General features: G+C 33.9%; 1 protein-coding gene across 1 annotated transcript in view; it reads left to right on the top strand.

Annotated features, from left to right (window-relative positions):
* The first annotated feature begins 24,209 nt into the window (after nucleotides 1–24,209).
* The window catches only part of LOC147070075 (uncharacterized), a 33,030-nt gene continuing 29,504 nt past the window's right edge, over nucleotides 24,210–27,735 (top strand). Inside the window, exons 1-2 of the mRNA XM_085949907.1 lie at nucleotides 24,210–24,271; nucleotides 25,734–25,920. Coding sequence (XP_085806033.1) covers nucleotides 24,210–24,271; nucleotides 25,734–25,920 — 249 coding nt within the window. The remainder of the gene's footprint in view (nucleotides 24,272–25,733; nucleotides 25,921–27,735) is intronic.

Here is a 27,735-nt window from a genome sequence, read left to right as displayed (position 1 = left end):
AAAATGTTAACATATTGTTTACAAAAAGTTGAAAAAGCCCGCCAAAGTTTACGGCTAATTTTTGCTACGAGCAATTTTCGCAGGCTATCGATTTAAGAGCGAACGAAACGGCGCTATCCCATTTCTATAGAAACATAACGCGACCTCTGTCGCACCCGTCGCCAGGGACCAGTGCCTGGCAACACTAAGGGAAGGATCCGTAAATTGGGAGAGTGGGGAGTCGAGGGGTGTACAAACGCGAAAAGGGGATGTGAATCAGAGATCCGAACATTATAATGAATTGGATTTGGTAGTTTTTTTTTTTACTATGTTTTGGAAATGATATATATTTTATTTTATCATTCTGATCGGTTGGGACGCCATGACAGTTAAAGCTTGTATAGAGCATCACACGATAGATGAACAGAGCTGATGTTTCGTTTAATACAAATAAAATTAACGAGATTTGGCGTATTATTTGAAACCGTCTTATTGCATTGATCATTTTGTAAATAACATACTATCGTTTATAACTATCTAATAAATCTAGAACATTCTTTGTTTGTAATGCCAATACGTATAATTAATCTTTCATTGGTGATGGCAATTGGAAGGTTGATACACATATTCAACAAAATGCTTCAGTTATCGTTATATTCAAAGATGTAGTATTGTTAGCTAAATTCGAGTACCATTCGGTAATGTAAATTCATTATTAACCGTACTTTGCTTAAGGTGGTGTTATTATTCCAGTGAGATTTAAGAAGGAGTCAATATTGAGTATTGTATCATTATATTCCTCCATTTTTTTAATGGCCAGAATCAGGTATGTTGTGTAGTGACCTTGTGTTGTGTAATTGATAAGTGTTTGGTAAGATTTTTATAGACCAATTTTGTAATTTTGTTTGCACTGAGTTCCGAGAGCCCATCGCCTCTTTTCTAGTATTGGGCAATCGTGAATCATAATATATTATCTGAGACGTGTTGCCATCCCATGGACACCGTTTATCATCATTCAATTTAATTCTGTTTAGATAATTTGTCAGTGAAAGAATGTAAATCTTGTGTATTATTCATTGAATTAAAAATAATTAGTAAAAGAATTTTGAAGAGATTCTGGTGCCATGTCAATTGAGGTTAATATAAACATACCACATTAGCGTGGGTTTCATAGTTTTAACAGAAAACTATATTAGTCGGTGATACAGTCGATTTTACCAACCGTAACAATAATCACATTAGCCCTGATTTATTTATTTAGACTAAAATGTTCAACGTTAAATTGGTAAAATATACCTATTCTAAATATCTGATAAATAAAAATATAAATGTCTTAAACTAACAAATATATCTGTTTAAATTAAAGACAGTGATATAAAAATACGTAAGGACTGTTTATTTAATTATAATGGTTATTTAAATGTTTAAAAGATGGAGGTGTGCACAGATTACACTCAAAAGTGTCAATTTTTAATTAGGTTATTAAGTAATGGAGTTTTTACCTACTTTATTGTATTGATTGATTATATAAGTTAGAGTTAATAGTATTCGTGGCCAGTGTTTATTTGCCTTTTGGTGAGTGTACACATTGCCTGAAGATGCCGAAAGGCTAAACCCGAGTTGCAAAAAACGACTCAAATAGAATAGTACAAATCTTAAATCCATTAGAATTCAAATTCAAATTCTATCAAGTACCATCGGTCGATAGTATTAATGTTTACAATATAAATGAATAAAATAATATAATTAACAACCACTGTTTGGCAGCGGCAATAATAAGTGAGTTATATTTTCTTGTTATAAAGAAATAACATACGAGTTAGCCATCTCTGGCTGTATTGTCAAACGTGCCGCGTAGCATGTCGTAGCTCTCCGTAGCACGCCGTAGCCCTCCGTAGCGGGCAGCCGCGACATGCCACCAGACGGATGGCAGAGACGTGACGCTACGCTACGTGCGTGCCGAATCTCATCAACAAACCGCTAATTCTCCATCGATCGCATACAACAGGTGGCGACTGAAGCTGCATTACTGTCGTCCCATTCCCATATTGGTTATTATTGACATCCACAGGACAGATTAATAAATAGAATTCAGATATAATGTTTGAGGCTTTCACGGTTGTTTTTTATCGTAGCAGATCTTTGGGTTTCGGCCGTGTGTTATTCTTCCTTCTTTCCTCGACGTTTCGGACTCGTTGCAGAGGCCATTATCAAGAGATGATATGTTTTATGTTGAAATGCAGTGTAGGTATATGAATGTAAACGTTGCTCTAATAATGTCAAAGGAATCCGATTAGCTAAGAGCAAACGTTGCTCAGAGTAATGTGTCAATATGTCAATCGTTACGACCAGAGATTAAAGACGCGCCCAGCGCGTAACGATAAGGTGGCCATTCGATATAATTAGCATGCTATTTAAATGTGGTAATTAAAAGGTAATTATCTAGTCAGCAGTCAATGTGTTAATCTTTGCATCAAAATATCGAAAAATGGAAGCGGTGTGTGTATCACTTTTACACCTAATATATCCTTGGTTGCTGCTAAAAGTTGGTAAGTCGATAATTTAGGTATTTAGAGTTTACATCAACGTCATCCGATATGTAGAATGTGCACATAAAGTACAAATAAATTAGCAGTGAAGTGTTTTCAAAATTATATATATATGTTCAATAATTAGAATGTTACATTCTTAAATCTTGTGAATTATTCGTTGAATAAAAAAATAGTTAATTAAAAATTTATTAGCAAGTTCAAGTAAGTTACAAAAAAAATCTTGGAGTGATCCGTGACGTTGGCTAGTAATTAAAGTATTACCTACTTCGATTTAAAATACAAAAGCCGATTGCCAATAGTAGCTCAATCTGGAAAGCGCTTTAGTGAGTATTAAAATCCATTAGTTAACATTTGTCGCAATTAAGTATGACTACTTTAGCACTGTGGTATATGTGCGTGGACGCGATACCCGAGAGATGAAGGTTCGATCCTGCGGAGTATCTTACTTTTATCAAAAAAGATTTTTTCTGTTTGTTACTTATAAGTGTTACTTGTGTACTTAAATTATGTATGTTCAAAATTAGCAGTAAGTATGTATGCCTGATTTTAGAGGTCATTTCATTTTTGAGACTCCCAACTTTTAGCAATTACCCCACGAATTATGTAAATAATATTGATCTATCATTTTGATGACTAAACTAATATTTGATAAAATATTTAGATATTCACAGAAATCTTACAAAAAAAATATATTTTGATTTATTCGCTTACCATTTTTTATACAGAAAATGCTTTTTTAAATTTTATGATTTTTAGTTGTTAATAAAAGTTTTTGTTTTCTATTTTATTGCCTCTACAATACGGGGTCGATCTTGATCGCCTCTTGAAGAGTTTTATTAACACATTTTGTTTAATATAAGTTTTGCCAGTTGCTCATCCTATTATGTCCAAGTTTTGGATCATAATATACAGATTGAAAAAACCGAGGTGTTTATTATTTGCCACTATCGCAGTTATGGAAGCGGACATTTTACCATTCGTCTGCGGCGGGCGAGAAAGTTTATTCTTAGAGCATACTTCAGTGAAACGGCAAATAATTTTCAACTATAGGTGCGACGAAATTTCAGACCCGCTGCCAATCGGAAAGCGAAAGTCGAGCTCTGAACACGTCAACTTGTTTTGTGATGGTGTCGGGGGAATTAATTCTTAAATCGTGTAAAGATGACTAAAAAACGTTACCATTTACTTGAAAAGAAAACATGTCAATGAATATATTATTATTATTACTAATAGAACAATAAATATAACATTAAATGGACGCATGTTGACTTTTTATGACAAAATATGTTTTGTTCTGCACGCGTCATTTGCACAATCTTCGCGTCGCGTAGTCAAGATCGTTTTAGACCGTGCCCCATCTCAAGTATAGCCTCAAATACGTAAATGAATTTATTTTCTTTACCTACATTAACATATTGCAACTTGATAGCTGTAAGTTATTGTTTATAGCTACCAGTAGCGAGGGGTGGGAGTAGACTATTACGATGTTACATAAATAGGGCACATTAAACTTTGTTAGTGATGCGTATTTGTTTTTATTGAACTAAGACTACAATTTACAGATGGTATTGGTTAGTTTCAAAAATCAATCAAACCCTGCCTAAACTAAACCATAATAGTTTTAACATGACATAACAAACATGACTAAAAAACGTTACCATTTACTTGAAAAAGAAAACATGTCAATGAATATATTATTATTAATACTAATATAACAATAAATATAACATGTAATATAACATGTTGAATTTTTATGAAAATTATGTTTTTTTTTCAATATATGTTTTGTTCTGCACGCGTATTTGCACAATCTTCGCGTCGCGTAGTCACGATCGTTTTAGACCGTGCCCCAGCTGAAGTATAGCCTTAACAACGTCTGACTACGTAATATATTCTGGATATTTACGACTTGGAAGAGATCAGAGTCAGTGCAAGCTTTTATAATTAGGGATTTCAAAACAGGAAGAAGAAAATACTACGACGTATCGTTTCAGATTAATTCGACGTTACGGATAATTCGTAATTCGTAATTAAGCCGCGCTCACGAAATATTATTTCCTCGGCGCGTTTAATATTTCAATTTCGCCATTAAATTGGGTCAAATTTGAGGAAATTTAAATCGTCTCGGCTTGTTAATTAACATTTTCACAACCATTAATAATCCTCTGTGGAATGATCGGCCATTTTTAATAATTAATCATAATCTCGATGATCTGTTCGAGGCTTCGTTTTAGAATTGTTTCTTGAGTGTCTTCAATAAATTGGATACTTTAAACACTATATGAATTTATATCTCGCCATTTATAAAAGCCGTCTCCTATTTATTCTTGCCTTTCATTCTGTTGGTAAAAAAAGTTAATATTATTAAGAGCTACGTTTTTGTGAATGTTGGTATATATTAAATAAAAAAAACTATTTAAGTTTTGTTTTCCACAGTAGATTTTTTTGAAACTTGAAAGTTTACAGTACTTTGCATATTGAGACAGAATGGAAGTATTTAAATTTGATTATATAATCTCGGAGGTTTTAGAAATGGCGATCAGCTTATATAACGGCTTGAATAGAAATTATTAGAAGATAAAAAGAACTTTTCATATACAACGTTTTTAAATTTTCTGTTGAATTATTATGCTCAATATGCTGAAACTTGTACTTGATATGAAGTAAATAAAAAACAAACAAATATAGAATACTGAAATGTCATTTTGAAAATAGCATCAAACCGCATATAAATAATTACAAGATAAAAAGAACTTTTTATATACCACATTAATTTTCTGTTGAATCATATAAACTTGACAATTCTATATATTAATAATTTAGGACAAATAAGGCAATTATCAACAAATCATTTTTTTTGCTATTTTGCAACAAACAAACAAATATATAATACTGAAATGTCATTTTGATTTCCATAGTAACGCACGTATATATTAATAATTTAGTTGCTAGGACCACCCACTTAGCAACCAATAATAGTGGAGTGGATTACGGATTTCTTTCGAAATAACTTTTCATACAACAAAACAGAATTAACTGAAAATGAATTCAATTCTACTTAAAGATGGCTAAGAGTATTAAAAGAATGCATTGGCATCGTGTTCTGATATATTCTAAAAGTTTCAAATGTCTAGCTAGTCGGGAAGTTAGTTAAAAATCGATTGCAAGATTTGCACTGGACAAACAACCACTGGACAAATAAGAATACGAGCTAATAAAAACGTTGTAATAACGAGATCAGTGTGATATTAATTACAGGTACACAATATTATTTTAATTAATTTTGTTTGCTATTTTATCTACTAGGGAATTATCAAATGTACGATATTTATTTATTTATTTAACCCACTCAGTGCATAGTCAGATACAAGGGGCCATAACTACCCTATTGAATGAATTACATTATTGAAACATACGTAAGTATCAACGTTTAATTCCTGTGGCCGGTGAGGAAGACTCCATACTAGGCGATTATTTAAAATCAACCTTTTCAAGAAAAAATAATTTTAATAACCTTAAGCCATTTCAAAGATAAAAATAATAAAAGAGCAATCTGTCTCCGAGTCTTGAATTTAGGATTCACATACACATAAATATAATATATCCAACTCTATCGAATCTTCTAAATGTTATAAAAGTAGGTACCATGTAAGAGTATTATTAAAGACTAATATCAGTTATTAGTTAACTCCATTAATTATTTTTCTTAGAATTGACGATTTACAGTATAGTGTAGTATTTTTATTGTTTATAAGGAATAATGATCTATTATTAGGTTTTGACGATTTATTATAATAATATGCTTTATTAATAAGATAGGGTTTTTACTAATTAGGTTTTTTTACTGACACTTCAACTATTCATCATTTGTTTCTTGTATTTTTTGTGACCTCTGACTCGATAGATAGGTAATGGAGTTTTTACTATTGTATTGATTTACTATATAAGGTAGAGTTAAGAGTGTTCGTTGTCAGTGTGTGTTTACCTTTGGTGAGTGTACACGACTCCTGAAGATGCCGAAAGGCAAAACCCGGGTCGCAAAAAATGACTTAAATGGAATAGTACAAAGCTTGAATCCATTAGAATTTAAATTCCAATTCCATCAAGTACCTTCGGTCGATAGTATTAATATTATTCTACTAATACATTCAAATAAAGACTTGGACTAATTGAATGTTGTTTGTATGTAGTTTTGTGCTATTTGTCCTTGAGATCTTAGCTCTATTTATTTCATTATATGAAACTACTCATGCTTCGAAAGGCAACAAAGCAAACGGTCTGCCTTCCTTTGACAGGTACCTTTCGCCACTGATTTATACATGCATTTCAGACTCTCTGATGCATTATTGTAGTGTTAGTTTAATACGGATTACTTACTACCTCACTATATTCTGTCTTTCTCCTAGGAGCTTACAATATGTCGTGCCATTTCCCACAGATAAGGGATTAACTGTATTAAATTCTATTTTAGCTACAGTATATTCTCATGTTTTAAAATGTAAACAAGTAGGATCCTTACTAAGTAAATATTTATGTGAATACAATTCACAAAATCATGGGAAACATAATATTATATGTGTGTGTACCATAAGTGTGAATTTACGTTTAAGTTAAGTTTTTCATTTTCTACAATCAATAATTTTGTTGGTCAATTTCTTTCTGTCTTCGATTCTGTATTTTGTAATGAGCTATCAAAATAACAGTAAAACCAGGGTTGCTAAGTTTACTGATTTTTCAGTAGATCTACTGATAATAATATGATCTGGCAATACTGCAAAACACTCTTTACCATAGACTAATCTTTGATAAAATGTAATGTCGTGGTGTAAAAGATCTTTTACGAAAGACATAAAAAATGCTTATAAAAGATACATAATACTGTCCAACCGTGAATAAATTATAAGTACCAACCTCAGTTATATGTAAATTCTGATAATAACTCTAGCTTAGTACCACATCATTTCTTATATTGGTTTATTTTATTAAAGATGAAATGATGATTTTAAACGACCCCATTTATAATATTTCTGGTTCCATGACAAAACAGAACAGTGACAAAACAAAACATGACAAAACAGAACAAGACAAAATAGAACATGACAAAACAGAACATGACAAAACAGAACAACGATAAAAATAACTATGACCTTTCAGGAAAAATATAAATTTAATATTTAAATTGTCCTATCTCTATTATGTTGATAGATTTTTAATAGCATAGATGCTCAATACGCCATCAATAAATCAACCTAATTTCTGCATTCCTAATCGCTATAAAGCCTCAAATAAACGGGACTTAACTCGGTGTTGCCGGCAAGCTTATGATATCTCATCTTAATCAATATACTATGTTCAAAATTATTGGGTGACTAGGTACAACGAAATAATGACCTAACCTAACCAAACCTAACCTAACATAACCTTACCTAAATAGATTCCACAAAAAATAATGTTTCATTTTTCACCTGGCTGTTCTGTTTTGTCACTGTTCTGTTTTGTCATGTTCTGTTTTGCCCGGTTACCAATATTTCTATGTGCGCTGTCATGTACATAATATGTAAAATAGTCATATTATGCCTATTTGTGGAGCCGCATAAAATTCCGTTATGGTGCCAATGCTTTTCTGACAGCGTTTTAACTTTGATGTCCGCAGCTAGCGTTTAATAATTGTTATTAGTTATTGGAATTAGCGTTATAGCGTCTTGGCTTTCGGCCAGATTTTGTTTTAAAGTGCTCGTATTTCGAGCAAAAGCTCAACGAATTTCATACCATACAGAAAGTTTTTTGCCGCGCGTTGTTAGGCAGACTGCGATAAACTGTGACAAGACATTTTTATATTTGGTTTTGTTTTATCTTCAGTATTTTACTGACACAACTTACTGAACATGAAATATATTTTTTATAATAGAAATTTTACCAAAAGAAATTATGCCCAACCGGAAATCGAACATTAGCAAAAAATATATACAGTATCATTTTCTTATTTAGTAGTACACCCGGTACTGTGTGTAAAATAGCATTGTTACAATATACGCAGTTTTTGGAAGCATGAGACGATTCACATAATGAAACTGACAGAGCTATAATCTCAAGGAAAAATAGCATCAAACTAAATAGAAATAATTACAAGATAGAAAGAACTTTTTATATACCACGTTAATTTTCTGTTGAATCATATAAACTTGACAATTCTATGTATTAATAATTTCGGGAAAATAAGGCAATAGTCAACAAATCATTTTTTTGCTATTTTGCAACAAACAAACAAATATAGAATACTGAAATGTCATTTTGATTTTCATAGCAACGCACGTATATATTAATAATTTAGTTGCTAGGACCACCCACTTAGCAACCAATAATAGTGGATTACGATATTCATAATATGAATCAATGCGTCATTTGAAGCCTGCCTTATTTTCTTTGTTGTATTAATAGGTTATTTATTTTATCACAAAAATTTAATTACATTTAATAGTTTTTTTATGACATTTTAACTACTCCATGTCAACAATATTAAATGTCAGATACGTGGTGTCAATATTAGACCATCGATATAATATTTGTATTTGAATCCTAAATTCATTACTCAGCGGTGGTATTGTTTATTAACTATGTTGGTATTGTTTACCTTTGAAATGTCTTTATATTTTTCTTAATTATCTATCTGTCTTATTCTTAACTATCTTATTCTTAAGGAGGTGGGTAGGGTTTAAATAATTTCCCAGTATGGAGTCTTCGTCGTGATCTGATCGACGTATTAAATATCGTCCACGTTACCAGCCACTTAAGGTGACACATCAGTGAAACACCAAATAATTTTCAACTGTACGCGCGACGAAATTTTGGACTCGCTGCCATTCACTGAGAGAATGTTGACCCGGGAACACGTCACTTTGCTGCGTGATGGCGACGGGTCAATTAATTCTAAAATCGTGTAAAGATGACTAAAAACGTTACCCATTTACTTTAAAAAGAAAACATGTCAATGAATATATTATTATTGTTACTAATAGAACAATAAACAGAACATAAAATGGACGTATGTTGGATTTATATGACAATTAATATTTCGTTTGACAGGCGTCATTTTCACCCGCCACCCGCAATCCGCGCATCGCCTAGCGACGATCTTTTTAGACCGTGCCTCAACTAATGCATGGCCTTAAGACCGAGCGAACGTGGGGTTGCCAAGTTTCCGTGCATAATTTCCCCGTTTATTTTAAAGGCGGCTTTTCAATTGCACATAATCCCCTGACAGCGCGATGAGAAATAGATCGAAATTGAAGGAAAAAAAACCCGGAAGACCAAATAAAAAAATTGGCCCCAATTCGTAATATATCATTGTCATTCTCAGACGAGAGAATTATTTTGAATGGAAAAGTTTAGCTAGTAACAAAACAATCAGGTCGCTTTCACATTCTTGAATATGAAAATAGGTCGTTGACCTTTTTTTCTTTGTTCTTCTTTAGTGAAGCATTATGGACTTAGTATGAAGTGAAGATATTATAGGAATTGGTGCAATGCGTAAGGCGCTGGCCTTCTATTCGGGAACTCTGGGTTCGATCCCGGTGAAGACACAATATATTTATATGGTTTTCTCAAAGCCTGTTGCAAACCAAAGCCCAAAACCACCTTGTACGCACGCACTTCATTCTTCTTCATTGATAAATGCCAGCATTCTATATTCATGCCCACAACCCAAAACCCTCCAATCAATCCGTCTCGCACTACACCCAGTCATAATCACGAGGCTATAATTTTGGATGTGTAACATCACTAGTTGTTTATGACTGAAAATGCCTCAGCGCATCTATTCTATACACAAGGCTGTTATCGGCGGCTATCGAGGGTAGTTTATCATATTTATGTATTGAGGTATAGTGTGTATAGAATAGATGCGCAGGAGCAGTTAACCAATAATGGTGTCTCAACGCATCTAAGTATGTGTTGGGTCACTCTAGTGTGGTGTTCGATGTGTAGATTGAGGATGATGGTAATGACGAAGTCCACGATGTAGCAGGGTGAGATTTATTAGCAGCGTATCGGTACAATAGTATATTATACATGATAGTTACTAGCTAAGTACTCTGATTCGAGTGACATTGAGATAAATTTTTCTTCGTTATTTATACAATAAAAGATAGTACATTAACATTAAATTCTGTTACATAATCATATTAAACTAAATATAGAGTCAGCGTTTTAAATTGAGTCGCGAAATGAAATATTATTTGTTATTACAGTTGTAAGAAAATACTATGAAAAATGATTATTCAGCTAATACACCGTAATGGTATAATGTGCTGTGATATGATGTAATAATGCACCGTCTCTAATTTCGCCAATCGACTTGCTGGTCTAGCTGAATTGTTTACTGGAAATGGATTCGCTGGGAATATATTACTGCAAAGTAATTTGATATTTTTATAAACAATAGATATTCGATCGCTTATTATTCTGCAGCTACATATGCTTTGACTGAGTTTATATGATTTTAAGCAAGGCCGTCGCACTGAATTGTGAATTACGATGGTAGTTCTAGTTATTAATTATCTTCGAATATACTGCGGTAATCTGTTCGATTGCATATTTCGTTCCAATTATTACCATTTATTTTAACGTGCAAAATCATAATTTTTTACAAACTGTTCACTATATTGTATTCGAAGTATGAATAATAACCATCACTAATATCGAAGTTTGCAGTATCATTGCCTGACTGCAGTGTACCATGGATCTTAAGTTAAGAGTCCCTATGGGACAGACGAGGTCGGAAAACACACAAAAATGAATAGTATAATAAACTATTGTTTTAAATTCAAATGATTTGAGAATGTCTTTCTTATATTGAACATGAATAATTTTAAAACACGCTAGATATAATACTCTATACTAGTAGTAGGTACAGTTGCTACTTCATTACTATGCACTCCGGCTCTAGGATGACAATGATGCAATATATTATTCTAAAAATACATTTTTTACATATATTTTCTATTTATTTATTTATTAATAAACATATTACTACAAGTGAATATCATTTGACATAATTTTAAGCGAGGTAGTATCAGTGTAGTAAAAAGTGCAAAAAAGTTCAAAGTTAAAAAACGTATACTGCCCTTCCTATGAAGAAGGCAGTAACTCGCAAAATTTGTGAAATTGAGCTATGAATGCCATCCGTTAGGTAATTTTGAAAGCTATATATTCTGTTCACTTTAAAATCAGAATTATCACTCAAATACCGTTCAAATCATTAGTGAAAAAATGGTCATCTGCTAAAATAATACAAATTTCTTAGCAAAAAGCCAGTAATTGCATCTATTTATTGCAGTTACTGCTTGTTTATTATTACTTTATTTGTATTTTAACATTCTACTAATAAAAAATATCACAGTTTTTTTATTAATTCACAGTACTAAATATGGTTTTTTCTTCAAATAAATCTCTATAATATCTCGAAAGTGTGTGAGAGTCAGTTACTGCCTTCTTCCTTAGAAGGGCAGTATATAATAGGCCTACTCTAGTATAAATTAATTTCTTCGTCATTAGATAGAACATAATATTTTAAATAAATAGAGTACTATATACACACGTCATAATATTATGTATATTCATTTTAACACTACAACAGGTCATGAGGCCCAATGACAGTATTGTAATGAAACAGTAGTGTCGAAACGCACATGACTCAATTGGTATAGTACATTGGCGCGCATCCAGTGGTTGCGGTTTTGACTCCTGAGCGTCGAATTTTTTTCATTCTTTTCCTGGGGTATTTGCAAATTATGTTTACTCAATAAAATATAAATCAAACTGATTTATTAAATAGACATTCTAAGCCCATTCTCTATAGACCAAGGCGTCTAAGCCAGTTTTGGTTTATATTTAAATGAGAGCCAGTTCATAAAACACAATAAATACAAAGTGCGCCGAGTGTTTTCAAATATTGAATGCGCGCTTTTACGTGACAAACTGTAATGCGTATAAGGATATAAACGTAAATAACAAATTCTTCAATACGTGCTTAAGTTTCATGCTCGAGAATTATATCTACCTACTTCTCTTATTTTTATGTTCTCTGGTCATGCCTAATACACACCAAACATGGCGTTAGCGGCCTTTTAGGACGCCGGTAGTCGATTTTACTGACAAATGATTTATGCGATTCACGGACAATCGACCTCATACAATATATTTTAAATCCGGGACCTTTTAGATGATTTATTTTTCAGAAATGAATAAAATAATCTGCTTGTAGGTAGGTGTAACTCAAATAAATTTTAGTCATTCAAAATTCTAAAGGATAACCTCATTATTAAACGTTATTTATGATGAAAGAAATTAGCCAATACACAAATAGCGTGGTAATAATAATATGTCATATCAATTATCACTTTAATATTACAGTGAGTAGGTCAGGGATGGCGAACCATTTTACGTACGGGTGCCAAAATTTCCCAAATAATATTTTTCAACTGTCCGACGTGTCAAGCAGTTTTATTATGACGAAAAAAAATTTTAATTGTTCTAAAAAATAGTTAAGAATTCTATTAAAAGGGCTTAAAAATTACAATTGAGTTATTGATATTATGTCTTTCACTATATTTCTCGACGAAGGTATACCTTTTATTGTTTAAATATTTTTTTCATCGTTTTCAAATTACTCAAAGAGATCGTAGAAGCATTTAAACCACTCTTCTCTCATATTATATTCTCCATCACAGAGCGGTTTTCCATTTTTAGAGATTATGTTTGAGGTAAAATAACGAGCAGTTATTATATTTAAATGACTGCCGATAATTAATTTCATAAGGTTTGTTGATTGTATATATTTATGTTTAATTCTCTTACCGACAGACCTATGCAATCGTATATGCATGGATGGCTATGTTGTCATTATTTTTAAATATTACGAGTATATAAGTAAGAAATTAAGTATATATTATTTATTTGTAAAACTTTAAAAAAGAAACATTTTTTTAAATATATATACTTATATAAAATAGTAATTTCTTTTCTCTTCAAAATGAAACATTCACGTGCCACTAGTTGCACGCGTGCCATAGGTTCGCCATCCCTGGAGTAGGTAATAGTTTTTTTAATAAGCTCGTGAATGTAACCTTGTTTAGAATACTTGATCTCAGCTGTAAAGTGTCATTCGTAACAGCAGAAGCCAACGTTTTCATTAAAGGGAAAAACATGACGTGTATTTATAATACTATAGAAATTATTAGATTTCTTCAATATCTTCAAAATTTCTCAACTGACATGTGGTCATGTTCAACGAATGGACTTGGACCGACCAGTCCGGAGAGTTTTTGATGTGAAGCTTCAAGATTCAATCCAGGCACTGGAGTTGAACCACTTGTAAACGGACGGTTCTCACACCTACGGTTACACTGTTTTAGGAAGAATGATGATGACAAGTTCAGGATGTATGAGAGACGCGACGTTCGCTCAAACCAGATTTAGCGCAACATAGGCCGAACAGATACGTGACGGATGAGTCACTCTGTGATTAACGCGGCTTCGGTCGTATCGTATCAGATCATGGCACGATGGAGATCGAAAGGGTACTCGTTGATTGAGTCACCTGGACAGCGGTTTACGGTCAATTCACAAGTGTGGACGTGTTGAATCAACGGAGTTCGTAATGTAACTAATGTCATTTATTTATTTATTGCTTGGTATTATAGTGCCTGGATGGCGACAATAATTATAATACCTAGGTAGGGAATATTGAATCGGGTTAGAGATCGAATTAGGATCGTAATTGGCCCAACCAATATTTTTCCCCCGAGAATTATTGACAATTAAAGTTAAAATTTCACGAAAATACTGTAAAAACTAAAATATCTCTGGTTTAGAGATGCATAATAATATTATTATGAAATTCAGAGCGCGCTTTCTATTCGCAAAAAAGGGTTTAAGCAATCAGGAATTCAAAATGCAAAAAAATATTTTGAATATTAGATTAGCACCGCAAAAAGGGGTTGCTTGGGAGTTAAATAATCCCTAAGCGAACTTCGGGTCAAGTTTTACGATCAATTAATTAAATACTGTATCCTATAACTGCCAATAAAAAATAGCAAATTGCGCGAAGAAATGAATAATATTTTTTAAATACTTTAAATACTTTAAATACTTTTAAATACTACGAGATTTTAGTTAGTAATTTTATGGAGTTAAATCTTTGAGTCAAATTAGTATAAAATACCTAGCGGAGACTATTAAAACTACTACATAATCTATGTCAAATTATTGAATATAGTACTACAGATATCTTCTATTCCTACCTTTCCCTATTGAAAGTCGGGTGATGTGTGCTTGGTTTAGTTTAGATAATTCCAAAGCATGCGCCTCGGCACCCTGATGCGTAGCAATTTATTCTAAAATTGTAATATTGCCTTTTTTACCATGTCCCATCCTAATAAGATCATATGGGCATCCACAGGGTGGAGGTTTTGTATTAAAACATTTTGTTTTTACGAGAAATGTATGTTAGCCACTTGCTCAACCAATTAGGTCCATACTCTGACTCAGACACAAATTTAATCACAATATGTGTACTTGCCAGACCCAGGTTTCGAACCTGGTACCCACGATGTTATAGGCCGACGATTATGCCGCGCGGCCATCGTGGGCGTCGTAATATTGCTAAACAAAAGTAATTCAATACACCATTACACATTCACAATGACAGAATTCTATGCTTCGGTGGTTGTTTAGCTTATGCGGTCACAAAATTTTAACGCAGCATACTACACTTCCCTTATCGCAGACTTTACACACTGAGTCGAAATCTGATATCATTTGATTTCTCTCCCAATAAGTATATTAATGCTTGGTGATCACTGTAATACAACCCAAGAGTCGTCTTAAAAATCTATTATCGTTATCACGTTATCATGATCGACAACCGGGTTTATCCACTGCTGGATGAAGGCCTCGCTTAGCTCCTTCAGCTCTTCTCGATCCCTAGTTCTTTGATGCCACGTATATTTACCGATTTTTTTTAGTGTGTCCATCCATCGATTTTTAAGACGTCTTTATGGTCGTTTAGTGTCCCTCTTGTACTACTATTTGAGGATATTTGTCAACCGGTTATCCACTCGCCGAGGGATATTCTAGCCCATTACTGCTGTATATACTTAGCGACCTTTATTACATCACGTACTCTTGTCTACTTCCTTATAAATTGGTTTATTTTGTGGTCTTTCTTTGTTATGCCCAACATGCGTCTTTCCATGCTACGGTGCGCTACTCGTATTTTTACAACGTTTTTATTAGCTCGTATTCTTATTTGTCCGGTACAAATCTTGCAATCGATTTTTAACTAACTTCCCGACTAGCTAGACATTTGAAACTTTTAGAATATATCAGAACACCATGCCAATGCATTATTTTAATACTTTTAGCCATCTTTAAGTAGAATTGAATTCATGTTCAGTTAATTCTGTTTTGTATGAAAAGTTATTTCGGAAGAAATCCGTAATCCAACCCACTATTATCGGTTGCTAAGGTTGCTTGGTGGTTCTGGCAACGAAATTAATAATATTATATACGTGCGTTACTATGGAAATCAAAATGACATGTCAGTATTTAGTATTTCTATATTTGTTCGTTTGTTTGTTTTTTATTTACTTCATTTCAAGTACAAGTTTGAGCATATTGAGCATAATAATTCAACAGAAAATTTAAAAACGTTGTATATAAAAAGTTCTTTTTATCCTGTAATTATTAGATTTCTCTTACAATAAAAATTAATATTCAGTGGGAAATGAGGGTAGCTTTGTGTAGTTTGATCTCAAGATTTGACAAACTGTGTGGTTAAAAACGAACTCACAAATCCCACTGATAAATTGTTAACTTTTTTAGCGTGCCGTTAATAAATCTTTATACGCCAAGGGCGCCGTGAAATAAAAAAGTTTGCAAAACACTGTTAGCTGATACAACTCTCGTTTTTTGTCACGTAAAATTTGTTGATAAAACAGATTGTCAGGCACCTGTTTCGTCTTTTTCTTTTTGTCTTAAAACAATCTTAAAAAAAAACTTATATACACTAGGTACTGAATAAAAATGAAAACATTTTGTCATTTTCCGTTTTATTTTTACTTCTACTGAATTGGTTAAATTTTAAACACCTTACCTGCCGGATTCGGAAATTCTCAGTATTTTAATATAAAAAAACGGGCTGTACGCATTTGAATTTGACTTCGTTATTGTTAACTAAATAACACGTAAACGCCGTGTTGTTATTTTTTTTAATAAGCCATTCATTACATCCAGTGAATACGGGGTGGTTTTATTAAAACTCCACGTGGGATTCTCGGAATTTCGTATCAAATACGGTTATTTTCTCGCCACATTTTAATAGTCGTAATAAATATTGTATAACAGACAAATTTTTTATTCAGAAATGGATCGAATAGAACGGTTAAAAATGTACCGTGTACATAATATCGTCGCCCCAAAAGCAAAAGGGCACCTGTGCAATTTTGACGGTTTTGAGTTATGAATGCAGTTTTCTTCGTAATTTTTTTCTCTACATTACGGGAAAAACGCCATTTGTAAAGCAAAACCCAAGAATTCACGATTGAGCAAAGAAAATAAAGGTTACTTGTGTATTTTTAAACTGATCTTCATATTTAATGTATAGGAAAAAGGTAACATGTACACGATTTTAGAAACTATGTGAAATGTTTACAAAAATAGTATAGGAAAAAGGTAACAAGTGTAATTATTTAAAAATGAGTAAGGGCCTTTGTACAAAAAAAAATAATTTCGTTGCAGAAAAAGGGCACTTGTAAAATTTTTGAAAAATTTAAAAACATGTTGGCAGCTGACAAAGAGGCCCAAATAAATATTTTGGAAGATCACAATAAGCGTAAAGTGGACGCTCGCAAATCAAAAGATGAAGATAAAGCTATTCATAAATGCATGTAGGAAAAAGGTAACATGTGACTTAAAACCTCTTAAAAATCAAAATTTGACAAACTATAAAAAAAATAAAAATTGAATTTCAATCTTGAGTAATTAGGTCACATGTGTTCCAAATTAATTTCAAAATATTAAGTAATAACATCTCCACGATTTTTTTTTCACTCCAAAAACACTTAAAATGCGTTTTTCTCAAAACTCAATTTATGCACAAGTGCCCTTTTGCTTTTGGGGCGACGATATAAAGTTAGTAAACATTTTTTATAAGCGACGGTCAAAGCTAGTTATAATAGGATATTTTACTTAATAGTCCAAGGCCCACTATGAGACGAAACTGTAAACTTTGGTGGTAGTGTTAGTTATTGATCATATTTAGAATGCAAAATCAACTGCTTAATCTTCAAACCGGCTAACTCCACTGGTAAAATTGTTCGGGAAGGAGAAAAAACATAATAATTGAAATATCGAGCGAAATTTAATAATTGACTCCAAGCACGCATTGAAAGACAATATATTGTGTATTTGCCAGACTCAGGATTCGAACCTAGGGCCGACGCTATTATATAAAAGGATAATTATAATATCATTCTAAACACTACAACTGGCCATGCAGCCCAATAGCGATAGTGCAATGTGTAATAGAGTAGAATATTACAGTACTATAAGTGAAACAATCACATAAATATATTGTGACCTCACCGAGGATCAACATGCAGTGACGTCCCTAGACAAAACGCCGCTCCTGGAAAGCGCCAAAATGCCGTGAATTTATCATCCGTCCACGTGTCATTTCTGGTCACCATGGACGTCGAAGGTCAACGGAAGTAAACTAGACATCGCGAACCCGACAAAAAAATGACAGCTCTGTTGAGCCTTTCATGTTAATTAATACATTTTGTTTCCAACCAGTGAGCTGATTTTTTTTAATGGAAAAATAATTTCATTATTACTAACTTTAGGTAGGTAGCTATTTCTATATGTACTAAATGATTCTCCTCGATTTTCCGCCCTTCGAGTAACTGCCGCCCCCAAGCGACGCTCAAATTTCCCACCCCCACGGGACGTCACCGTCAACATGAGAAGCTAGTGCCTTACGTACTGGACTACGAAGGCCAAGTTCTCAATCATGGTTGTGTTCAAACGTGGAGATTGTATGCTGATTGCAATCCGAAGGTTATACCTGTGGATTCAGGTGATTCTGAGATTTAGTTTTAAATTGATTTCAGATTCACACAAATATAATATATATCACTTTAATTTGAATGAAGATAAGTGTGCTCTACCACCAAGTCTTGGCAACGTTTCATATAGTCAAGATTAAAACTCCTTGCATGTCAAAAGGGAAGAGCTCGATTAGCAAATCAATAATATTATTATCTTTCTTCAAATATCTGAAATTTTCAGAAAAATTAAGGAATATGAATTCATACGTTACAATATGTACATAATATTCCTCTTTGCCTCTTTGTGGCACTCCCTGTAATGCGATCTCACACCTCCTGAGGGTGCGGTCACTCAGCGTTGAGAACCTTCGAATTATAGTGTTTATTGCCCTTTTCCAAGAGTCTCAATCATTCACATTATTGCTCCAGTATTCTGCTATATTGTGGATAGAATAAAAAAAATGTGGAGTAATGATTTTACGGACGATTTAACGCATGTGTCTCACATTCTTGGATTTTTCGTTCCACTGCGTAGAACGAGGCGACATACTTGCCCTACTAGGATTACGTTTACAATCAAATTCAACGAACTGAAACGGAATGTATACCGGAAAAGCAAGTATTGATTCTATTTAGCTTCTAGCTACCCAGGGAAAACTTTTAACTTGAAGTTACTTAGATTGATCCCTTGCAAACTTTTTGTATTACCCTTTTAGATGAACCCTTTTTTTATTAACTCTCTTATCAGAAACTAATATCTAAAATCATCTCTTGTGTATGTTAAGCTCTTTTGATATTGGACAGATATTCTGGATGGAATTTATAAGCCAATATATTATAACGAACAAATGAACTCCGCCCAGTAACGTCCCGCGGAGGTAGACATGTCATGAGTTGCTTAGGGATGCCAAATGAAAGAAGAAATACAAATATTACAACTTTTGAGGGCAGTAGCGGTTTCCCATGAAACAGATGATGTGATCGTTTCGTTATAAAGTGTCGACATCTTAGTGAAAACATTCATGGAAGAATACAAAATACTAACAACCCATCCTATTTTTGTATTGTAATATGTACCCAATGATGATTTATCGCAAATTTTAACAAGGGGTCCTCTCAAACTTACAGCGAATCAGATCTACACACAGGTAGAGTTGGGTATTTCCCGAAAAAATCTCAATCTCGAGATTCGGGATTTCCAGAAAAGAATTCTCGGGAATTCTCGATATATCGGGAAATTAAAAAAAAACCTGTAAACATCCTAAAATCAGTGTAAAAACAGACAAATTCCAAAAAAACATGATTTTTTTTATTAATGTAAGAAGACAAACATAATAGAAGTAGGGAAACAAAAATAATCGAAAACATTACGAATTATAATAGAATTTCAAAAAACACAGACTGTCAATCGCGTATGCTTCTGAGACACAAAATTCCCTGGTGTTGTAAAAATTGCGCTCATTTTGAGTCGTCGTTGGCTTAATTGTGTTAAATGCCCTAAATCCCGAGAAAAGATTCTCGAGATCCGGGATTTCCCGAAAAAGTTCCCGGATGGGAAATCTCAAAAATTTCTCGAGAATTTTCATCGGGAAATTCCTGAAACTCAACTCTATACGCAGATAGATAAAAATACCGCTTTTTGAGAGTACGTTTCACAGAAATTCTTTAATCATGTCAACAATGTCATCTTTATAAAGATTTTTGTTACTCTTGCCTAACTACTTTACTTACTAACTACGTTACTGGAGCCTAACCTAACCCAACAAATTTTCATACAACGACACTCAAGACTAAAAATGTAAAATGGCGGCATTTTAAATCGACCCATGGGCGGGACTTTGTCTAAGGACGTCACTGATTCTGCAAATGTTTGATGTCATCATCATCATCAGCCTGTATCTATCCATTGCTGGATGAAGGCCTCTCCAAGCTGATTCCACTTTTCTTGGTCCTGTGCGTTGCGTTGCCACGTACTTCCGCAGAACTTTGTCACTTCATCGATCCACCGACCTCTAGGTCTACCTATTTTGCATCGCTTGGGTACCACTGGATGACTAGATTTGTCCAACGATGGTCGATGTTTGATGTAATTTTCTATAAACTGTGAACACATGTATGTTGTGTACTGTATAAGAAATATTTAAAACGAGAAAAATATCTTTACAAACATCGATCATTCTTTAAAATATTGATATTTTAGAACGGGGTAGTAGAGGTAAATTTTATCATCAAATACTATCATTATTTCAATAAGTTGAATTGACCAAACGAACGAGCTTATGAAACTGTATACCGATTTCGCATTTATCTAAATTTTACAATACACTACATGTCTTTATTTACACATTTGAAAAAAGTGTCCTTAACTTAGTAGACCCGACAATGCTAATCCAATTTTATCAGATTGGTCTTTCCAACACAACCAAGAAACTATATTTGGACAGATTTAACATTAAAGGAGATTATTTGTTATCAATGATGTCTTATACTCTCTCTACTGTTAAGTTAGGTTAGGCTTAGTTTAGATTAACTTGGGCTATGTTTTTGTCTGTTTAGTTAGATTGGTTTAGTGACCTAAGAATAAATAATAAGAAAGTTAAAGTAAAGATCATTGATATTATTATGTTCGAATAATCCTTTTCAATATAAAATCTATCCAATAATAATGTCTTGATAGAATGATCTATCTTAATTTTCAAAATAGCACTTTCAGCGTGTATTCAATTGCCACTCTTCTGCAACATGGGGATCAAAGAAAATTAATTAAATTGTTTGTAAATCTGTTTCTAATGAAGTACGTATACAGTTCGCCGTATCACAGTTCACCGTGAGCTGTTGTACTGTAAGGAGATGCCTGTATAATATTGAGATCAAAAAATTACGCATTATTCGTGTATTGCTGATAGTAATGTTTTTATCAGATTCAATAAAATCATTAATTTGATATTACATATTATCAAACATTTAATAGGAACGAATTGATACTTACTGGCAGCCACTTGCTAAACGATGTTTGATTATATACCTACGATATGACTGTATTTCTAATTTATTTACATACCTATTTCCTCTCACTCCCTTGTATTCCGGTTGTCTTTATTACGTATTTTTAAGTGTTTTATTTAGACATTAATTTGATCTCAATACTATACGGCCACGTCCACAATGGTCACGTGGTTTACGAGTCGGCTTATAACGTCGTGGGTCCCAAGTTCAAATCATGGGTCTGGCAAATACAAATACTGTTTTTCAATTTGTGTTTGGCTGATCAAATGGTTAGCATCCATTTCTCATAAAAACAAAGGCATATTATAAGGCCCATACGATCCTATTAGGATCGGACATGGTCAAAATAAAAACAAAGATTATTCGGGCACCGTTTCCGATACAACATCTCTCTTTGAATTGTGATAGTGCCAACTCCATATGTACAATTTTCCGGACACGATTTCTAAGCAATGAAAACGGTAATCCTATGCTTTTCGTGGTTGTATATTAAAAGTCGGAGTTGTGATTTATGGTATTTTTGGGGAGTCAGGATCAGGTTTTTTTAACGACTTCACAGCCTTGCTGTTTTTATATCTCACGATATCCATATAATATTTATATTGTAAAATATGAAGAATTTTTTATTTCCATGGAATCCGTTTCATAAAGTTTTATTAAATTTATTATTTTATTACAAGGTGGTTATGTTATTTTATAAAGTTATAGAGATATAGAAATTTATTTTGATATAATAACATACGAAAATGTTAGATTATGTGGCGGCTCTCGTGGTGCAGTGCGTAAGGCGCTGGTCTTCCACCCGAGAGTCCTGGATTCGATTCCCGATGAGGACACAATATTTATGTGATTTTCTCAAGGCCTGGGTGTTTGTGATTGTTAAAAATTACTAACAACCCCTTATACGAAAAAGCAAGGACATGGTTATTTATAATTCTAAAAAAATGTTAGATTAAATGGATAGTTCTGTAATTTTAAGTTTCTTTAATAAACTTGTTCATGAATGTACATTACTATGCTATATTAAAATAAGAAGTTGTTATACGGTATAACTATACAACGTATACTGTTATAGTTGAGTTAAGTTGAATTACACGGTACATATTATGCATTTTTGAAAAGTTCTACACAAGGTTAGGGGTGTGAAACAACCGGGCGCCAAAATTCAGGGGTGGCAAAAGTCCGAAAAAAAATATGTTGTATACAAAAAATGAATTTCAAGAAAGTGTCAATAGTAAGAGATGGGTCAGTTTCACAGAATAATAAATTTTATGCTTTTACAATGGCTTTACAGTGTCGGTAGAATACCCGTTTCAGTATTGCATTGCACTAATTATAAATTGGAATCCAATGTTTGCACGCGTATTCAATTACTAGTTTAGGCCTTGTCCATATGGCGCGATTTGACTTGCGCGCACTCCAGGTACATGTGACCTCATTGAGCCGTCCACATATAATCGCCGCGTGTCACTACTCGCACGCGGTCGGGTCATTAAGCTGTCCACATACACTAGCGGCGTATCGCGGCGAAATACGCGTCATCTGGACAAGCTCTTACCCTTAGTTAGAGTTGGCTTTCGGGAATTTCCCGACGGGAATTCTCGAGCAATTTTCGTGATTTTCCATCCCGATCTCGAGAATTAAAGTTTTTAACATGTCAGGAAATCCCGGATCTCGATAATCTTTTCTCGGGAATCGGGATTTCTTCATTATCAATTAAAAAAACGATTTTCTATACGGAAAAAGTTTACAGAACACACAAAACGTTCAAAGACTGATCGGGTCATTTAACACAATGGAGCCAACGTCGACTCAAAATGAACGCAATTTTTGGAAACATCAAGGAATTTTGTGTCTCAAAATCGTACGCGATTGTCAGACGCAGCAATTGACAGTCTGTGTTTTTTGAACGTCTATTAGTAAGTAATGTTTTGAATTATTTTTGTTTTCCTACATCCATTTTGTTTGTCTTCTTACATAAATAATAAAAAAAAACATATTTTTTTCGAATTTGTCTGTTTTTACACTGCTTTTAGGATTTTTACAGGCTTTTTTTCAATTTCCCGATATCTCGAGAATTTTTTTCTGGAAATCCCGAATCTCGAGAATTTAAAATATCATCATTTCGGGAAGTCCCGAATCTCGAGATTGAGATTTTCTTGGGAAATACCCAACTCTACCCTTAGTTATCCTGCAAACCAAATGTTTATAGCTGGACTCAAAGTGCGGAGTGTCTGGGTATGGGCATGTGAAAAAGCGACAAGAACCTATCAGTAGTAGACGCAGTAAATTTGAAAATCACTGGGAGGTGCAAATCCCATCTCCAAATAAACCAACGTTAAAACAATGAATCAAAGTTTCCTCATCAAAGTACGTCAAATAAATATATAAAATTAAAATGTATCTACGTTTAGATAATAGATTTTATAGTTATAGATTGACTCTAAAACGTTATCTAGTAACTAATGCATACTGTTGCACATGTATGAAGATATTATCTTTGAAGTGGCAACACTGGAGTGAGCACTTTTGCATCGACTGCTTTCAAAGCGTACCACAATGCAAAATGGCCGGCCGCTTGAACCACAGACAAAAGGCGGGAAACTTGAAGGTCGTTCAGAATAAGAAGTGATCTTATATCAACTTGACTTAGCTACCTGTCGGTTTTATGTCGTCCTGGGTATTCTTGACTAATTAAACGGCGTAATTTTAATGCTTCATAAATAAGTTAGATTTAAACGGTTTTGTTATTCATTTTTACAATGTAATGTGTGCAACATGTTACTTATAAAGAAATGTCAAACACGAACGGTGGTAGTAAAACTTACGAATCCGGCCACACTATTATTTTAAGTTAAGTGTGTACCTACTTCATTTAGACATTCGTAAATAACTTGTTGAAATGCCGTGGTTTCAACTAGCCACGTTAAAGCATCACGACTTGTCGATAGTATTGCAAAAATAAATGAAAGAGTGTAAAATTCATTACATTATATATTTACCTTGATCTATCTGTCTGTAACACAGTGCAATACAGCATACACACACATAATATATACCTACATACACTTTCTCACTATCTGCCAAATTTACAACGTAAATACAAACCTGGACCCCTCCAAACTAACCCAACTCGTACTACACTCGGTCTTAATCGAATGATCAAGGGGCCCTGCGTTTGGATGTGAACCATCAACAGTTGTTGACGCCTGGGAATGTCTCAGGAGTAGATACCCAAGTCTTGCTCTCGGGTGAGCTTTGACTGAGTTTTCTGGAAGATGTAATTTAATAATAAGTGCCTCGGAAGAGAAAGGCACGGAGACTTAAAAAATAAATGAATTTAATGATATATAAGACACAAAAAAACAATACGGATAAACAAAACTAGTTATGTGATCGCGTCCGCAATAAAACGCCGCATTTTTGTATGGCTTATGTGGCGACTAGGCTGGACGGCCCAGTGGGCCCAACAGCTAGTTGCACTGCTTAACCATTTCTTCCCTCTCGGATCACATTCTCGGACATTCCCAGAGGATGCGGCTTGCATCCTGTAGTTCTCCGCCACATGGACATGTTGGACGGGTAACAGGTCCAACCTCGTAGACCTTCGCAACGAATTCACCATGGCCTGTCAAAAACTGACTGGTGTAATGGTCAGGAGTAAATGTATGCACAACACAGCATAGCATACACACAAATACACTCTCTCTGTCTGAGCATTAAACATATTGAGCGCATCGACATGTTGACAGGTAACAATGCCACCTGGTTATATTTTTGTAGTATAGTCATAAATACATGTCATAAAGAATACTTTAAAACGATATTCTATTATGAAGTGTCGTTTTGCTTACAATTTAAAAATGAAATTATTGGTTTATGATAACTAAAATATGATAGGTTCTTAAGTCGTAGATTGTAATTTATTGTTATAACTATCTATCGAACACTACTTAAATCCTTTTCCCACATTTTAGATGATCAAACTGCGCCTCATCCTCCACCTCATTCAGGCTGTAGCGCTAATTACACTAACGTATAGGATATTGGATGGATTGGTGTTAATGTGTTTTTGTTTTTTTCTTCGCAGGATACAGATCGCCAACATGATAGGCGCCATGCCGGCGGTGGCGGTGCGCCACGAAAGGCGTCGGCAGGAGAAGAGGACCAAGAGGCCCAGCCAGCTGTATCTGGGCGGGCCCTGGCTCCCACCATCGCCCAGTGCCTCGCCCAGTCCACACCTCGACAGACTGCCGGAGTATTACGTCTTTGGAAAGGTAAGCACACATTGTATTCAAATAATTTATCATTTTATAACACATTAATCACAACACATGAAGCTTGTATTTACATGTATAATATACTTACGTATGTATTATGTCAAATAGTCAATGGTTCATCGGTAACTTTGGTTTGACATATTCACGTGTCGTTTTGTCAATCTGTGGACAATTTGTCCATTGACTTAACAGGTTGAATAAATTACCTCTTTTTACGATGGCCAAAATCTCTATCGGATTGTAGAGGCAATTTAAGAAGAAAATAAATCAAATGGTTTAGTGTAATAAACCCCATAATATGCTGAGTTTAATTTGACGTAAAAATATCTGTTCAACAGATTTTGAAGTAATATTGTGACCATACCGAAATTAGTTTTGATATAAATAAAAAAGATTTCAAGTTAAACACATTTTTAGTTCTTATAAAAATCGATGATGCAGATAAAATTAGGTAAGTAATAAGACATAAATGACGTCACAAGATTTTCGGTATTTGTTGATTCACCCTCCCCCATTGTCACAAAATAATTTTCCTCCTGTCTAAATTACGTCACTTTTCTTAACCCCAAACTATGATGAGTTTATATTTTATTGGATTTGTGACGTCATATTTTCTATAATTCCCTATCAGACTATATCAGACTCCCTCCCTTCGTCCGTAACGTCATACATAGGCGACCCTTCAGGCTGCAATAAAAATTATTATAAAACTTATCTTAAACTAACCGTCCGAGCGCATTGTCGTCAGACAACATTAATGATACAAAAGCAGTAGTGTGATCTGCCTCGCGCGACACATCCGATTGAGCGCGAAACATCATCGCAATCGCAGGTAATTGGTAATTATGTATGTCGCTGTCGCCTGTCTCAGTCATCGCGCACGAAGGGCTTGCTTTACCCCCGTTTCACACGGAGCGAATATTATCGCGCGATAATATTCGCTGCGTGTGAAACGGGGGTTACCCTACTCATCCAAATTGAGTCAAATAAAAAAAATGATACGTAATATTAATATTTTTATCGATCACTACACCTTTCATAATGTAAAAAGTTATGCTTATAATTTATTATAGTGAGTAGTAACTACCATATGATTATGATAGCCATTGAGTATGGTTGTTTTTTATTATTTATTTAATCTACACCTGGTTAGTGTCGTCGTAAAACCCCGGCATAAGAAATTAATTTCACAAGGGCGTCTCGTAAAACTCCGCGTGGGGCTTTTGGTTTGATTGCTTAACCCACTAAAAAGGTATTCAACTAAAAACGTTATATTAATCTAACCCTTTTTGCTGAAGCGTAACAGATTTTGACTGCTAAATTTGTGTATTAATATAAAAATAGAGTCCCCTTCAATCATTTTTCTTACGCCAAATATATTTTCATAATTATTTAAATGCACGTGACATATACATAATACGAGTATTATGCGTGCTTGACATTTTGATACAATATATTGTTGCGATTGCGATTGCCAGCTAGCTGTTTTGCTAGGCCTAGCAGCCTGAGGTGGTGTCAGACGACATTCTGAAGGCCAAACTCTAAAATAGACTACGCATATGACCCCAAATTTATATTGGCAGTAACGACATGCAAACCGTAAAACCGACAGATCAGCAAAATGTCAATCTTTCTGAGGTGAGTGAAAATCCATCCCGAAGGGAAAACTACAGCGCCGTCTATGTATACTTCACAATTTTATTAAAATCCAACACCATGTCATTAAGACACCGAGCTATCTGCAAGGCCTAGCGAGTCAGCTGGCTCTGCTAGTCATTATAAACAGTGTAACAAGCCAGGACGTGTTTCAGC

The sequence above is a fragment of the Rhyacophila brunnea genome, unplaced genomic scaffold (assembly GCF_057557595.1).
Source record: "Rhyacophila brunnea isolate RB1 unplaced genomic scaffold, BYU_Rbru_1.0 scaffold_22, whole genome shotgun sequence".
Classification (NCBI taxonomy): Eukaryota; Metazoa; Arthropoda; class Insecta; order Trichoptera; family Rhyacophilidae; genus Rhyacophila; species Rhyacophila brunnea.
The sequence above is the reverse complement of the archived record's forward strand: the minus strand, read 5'-3'. Positions and strand labels throughout refer to the sequence as shown.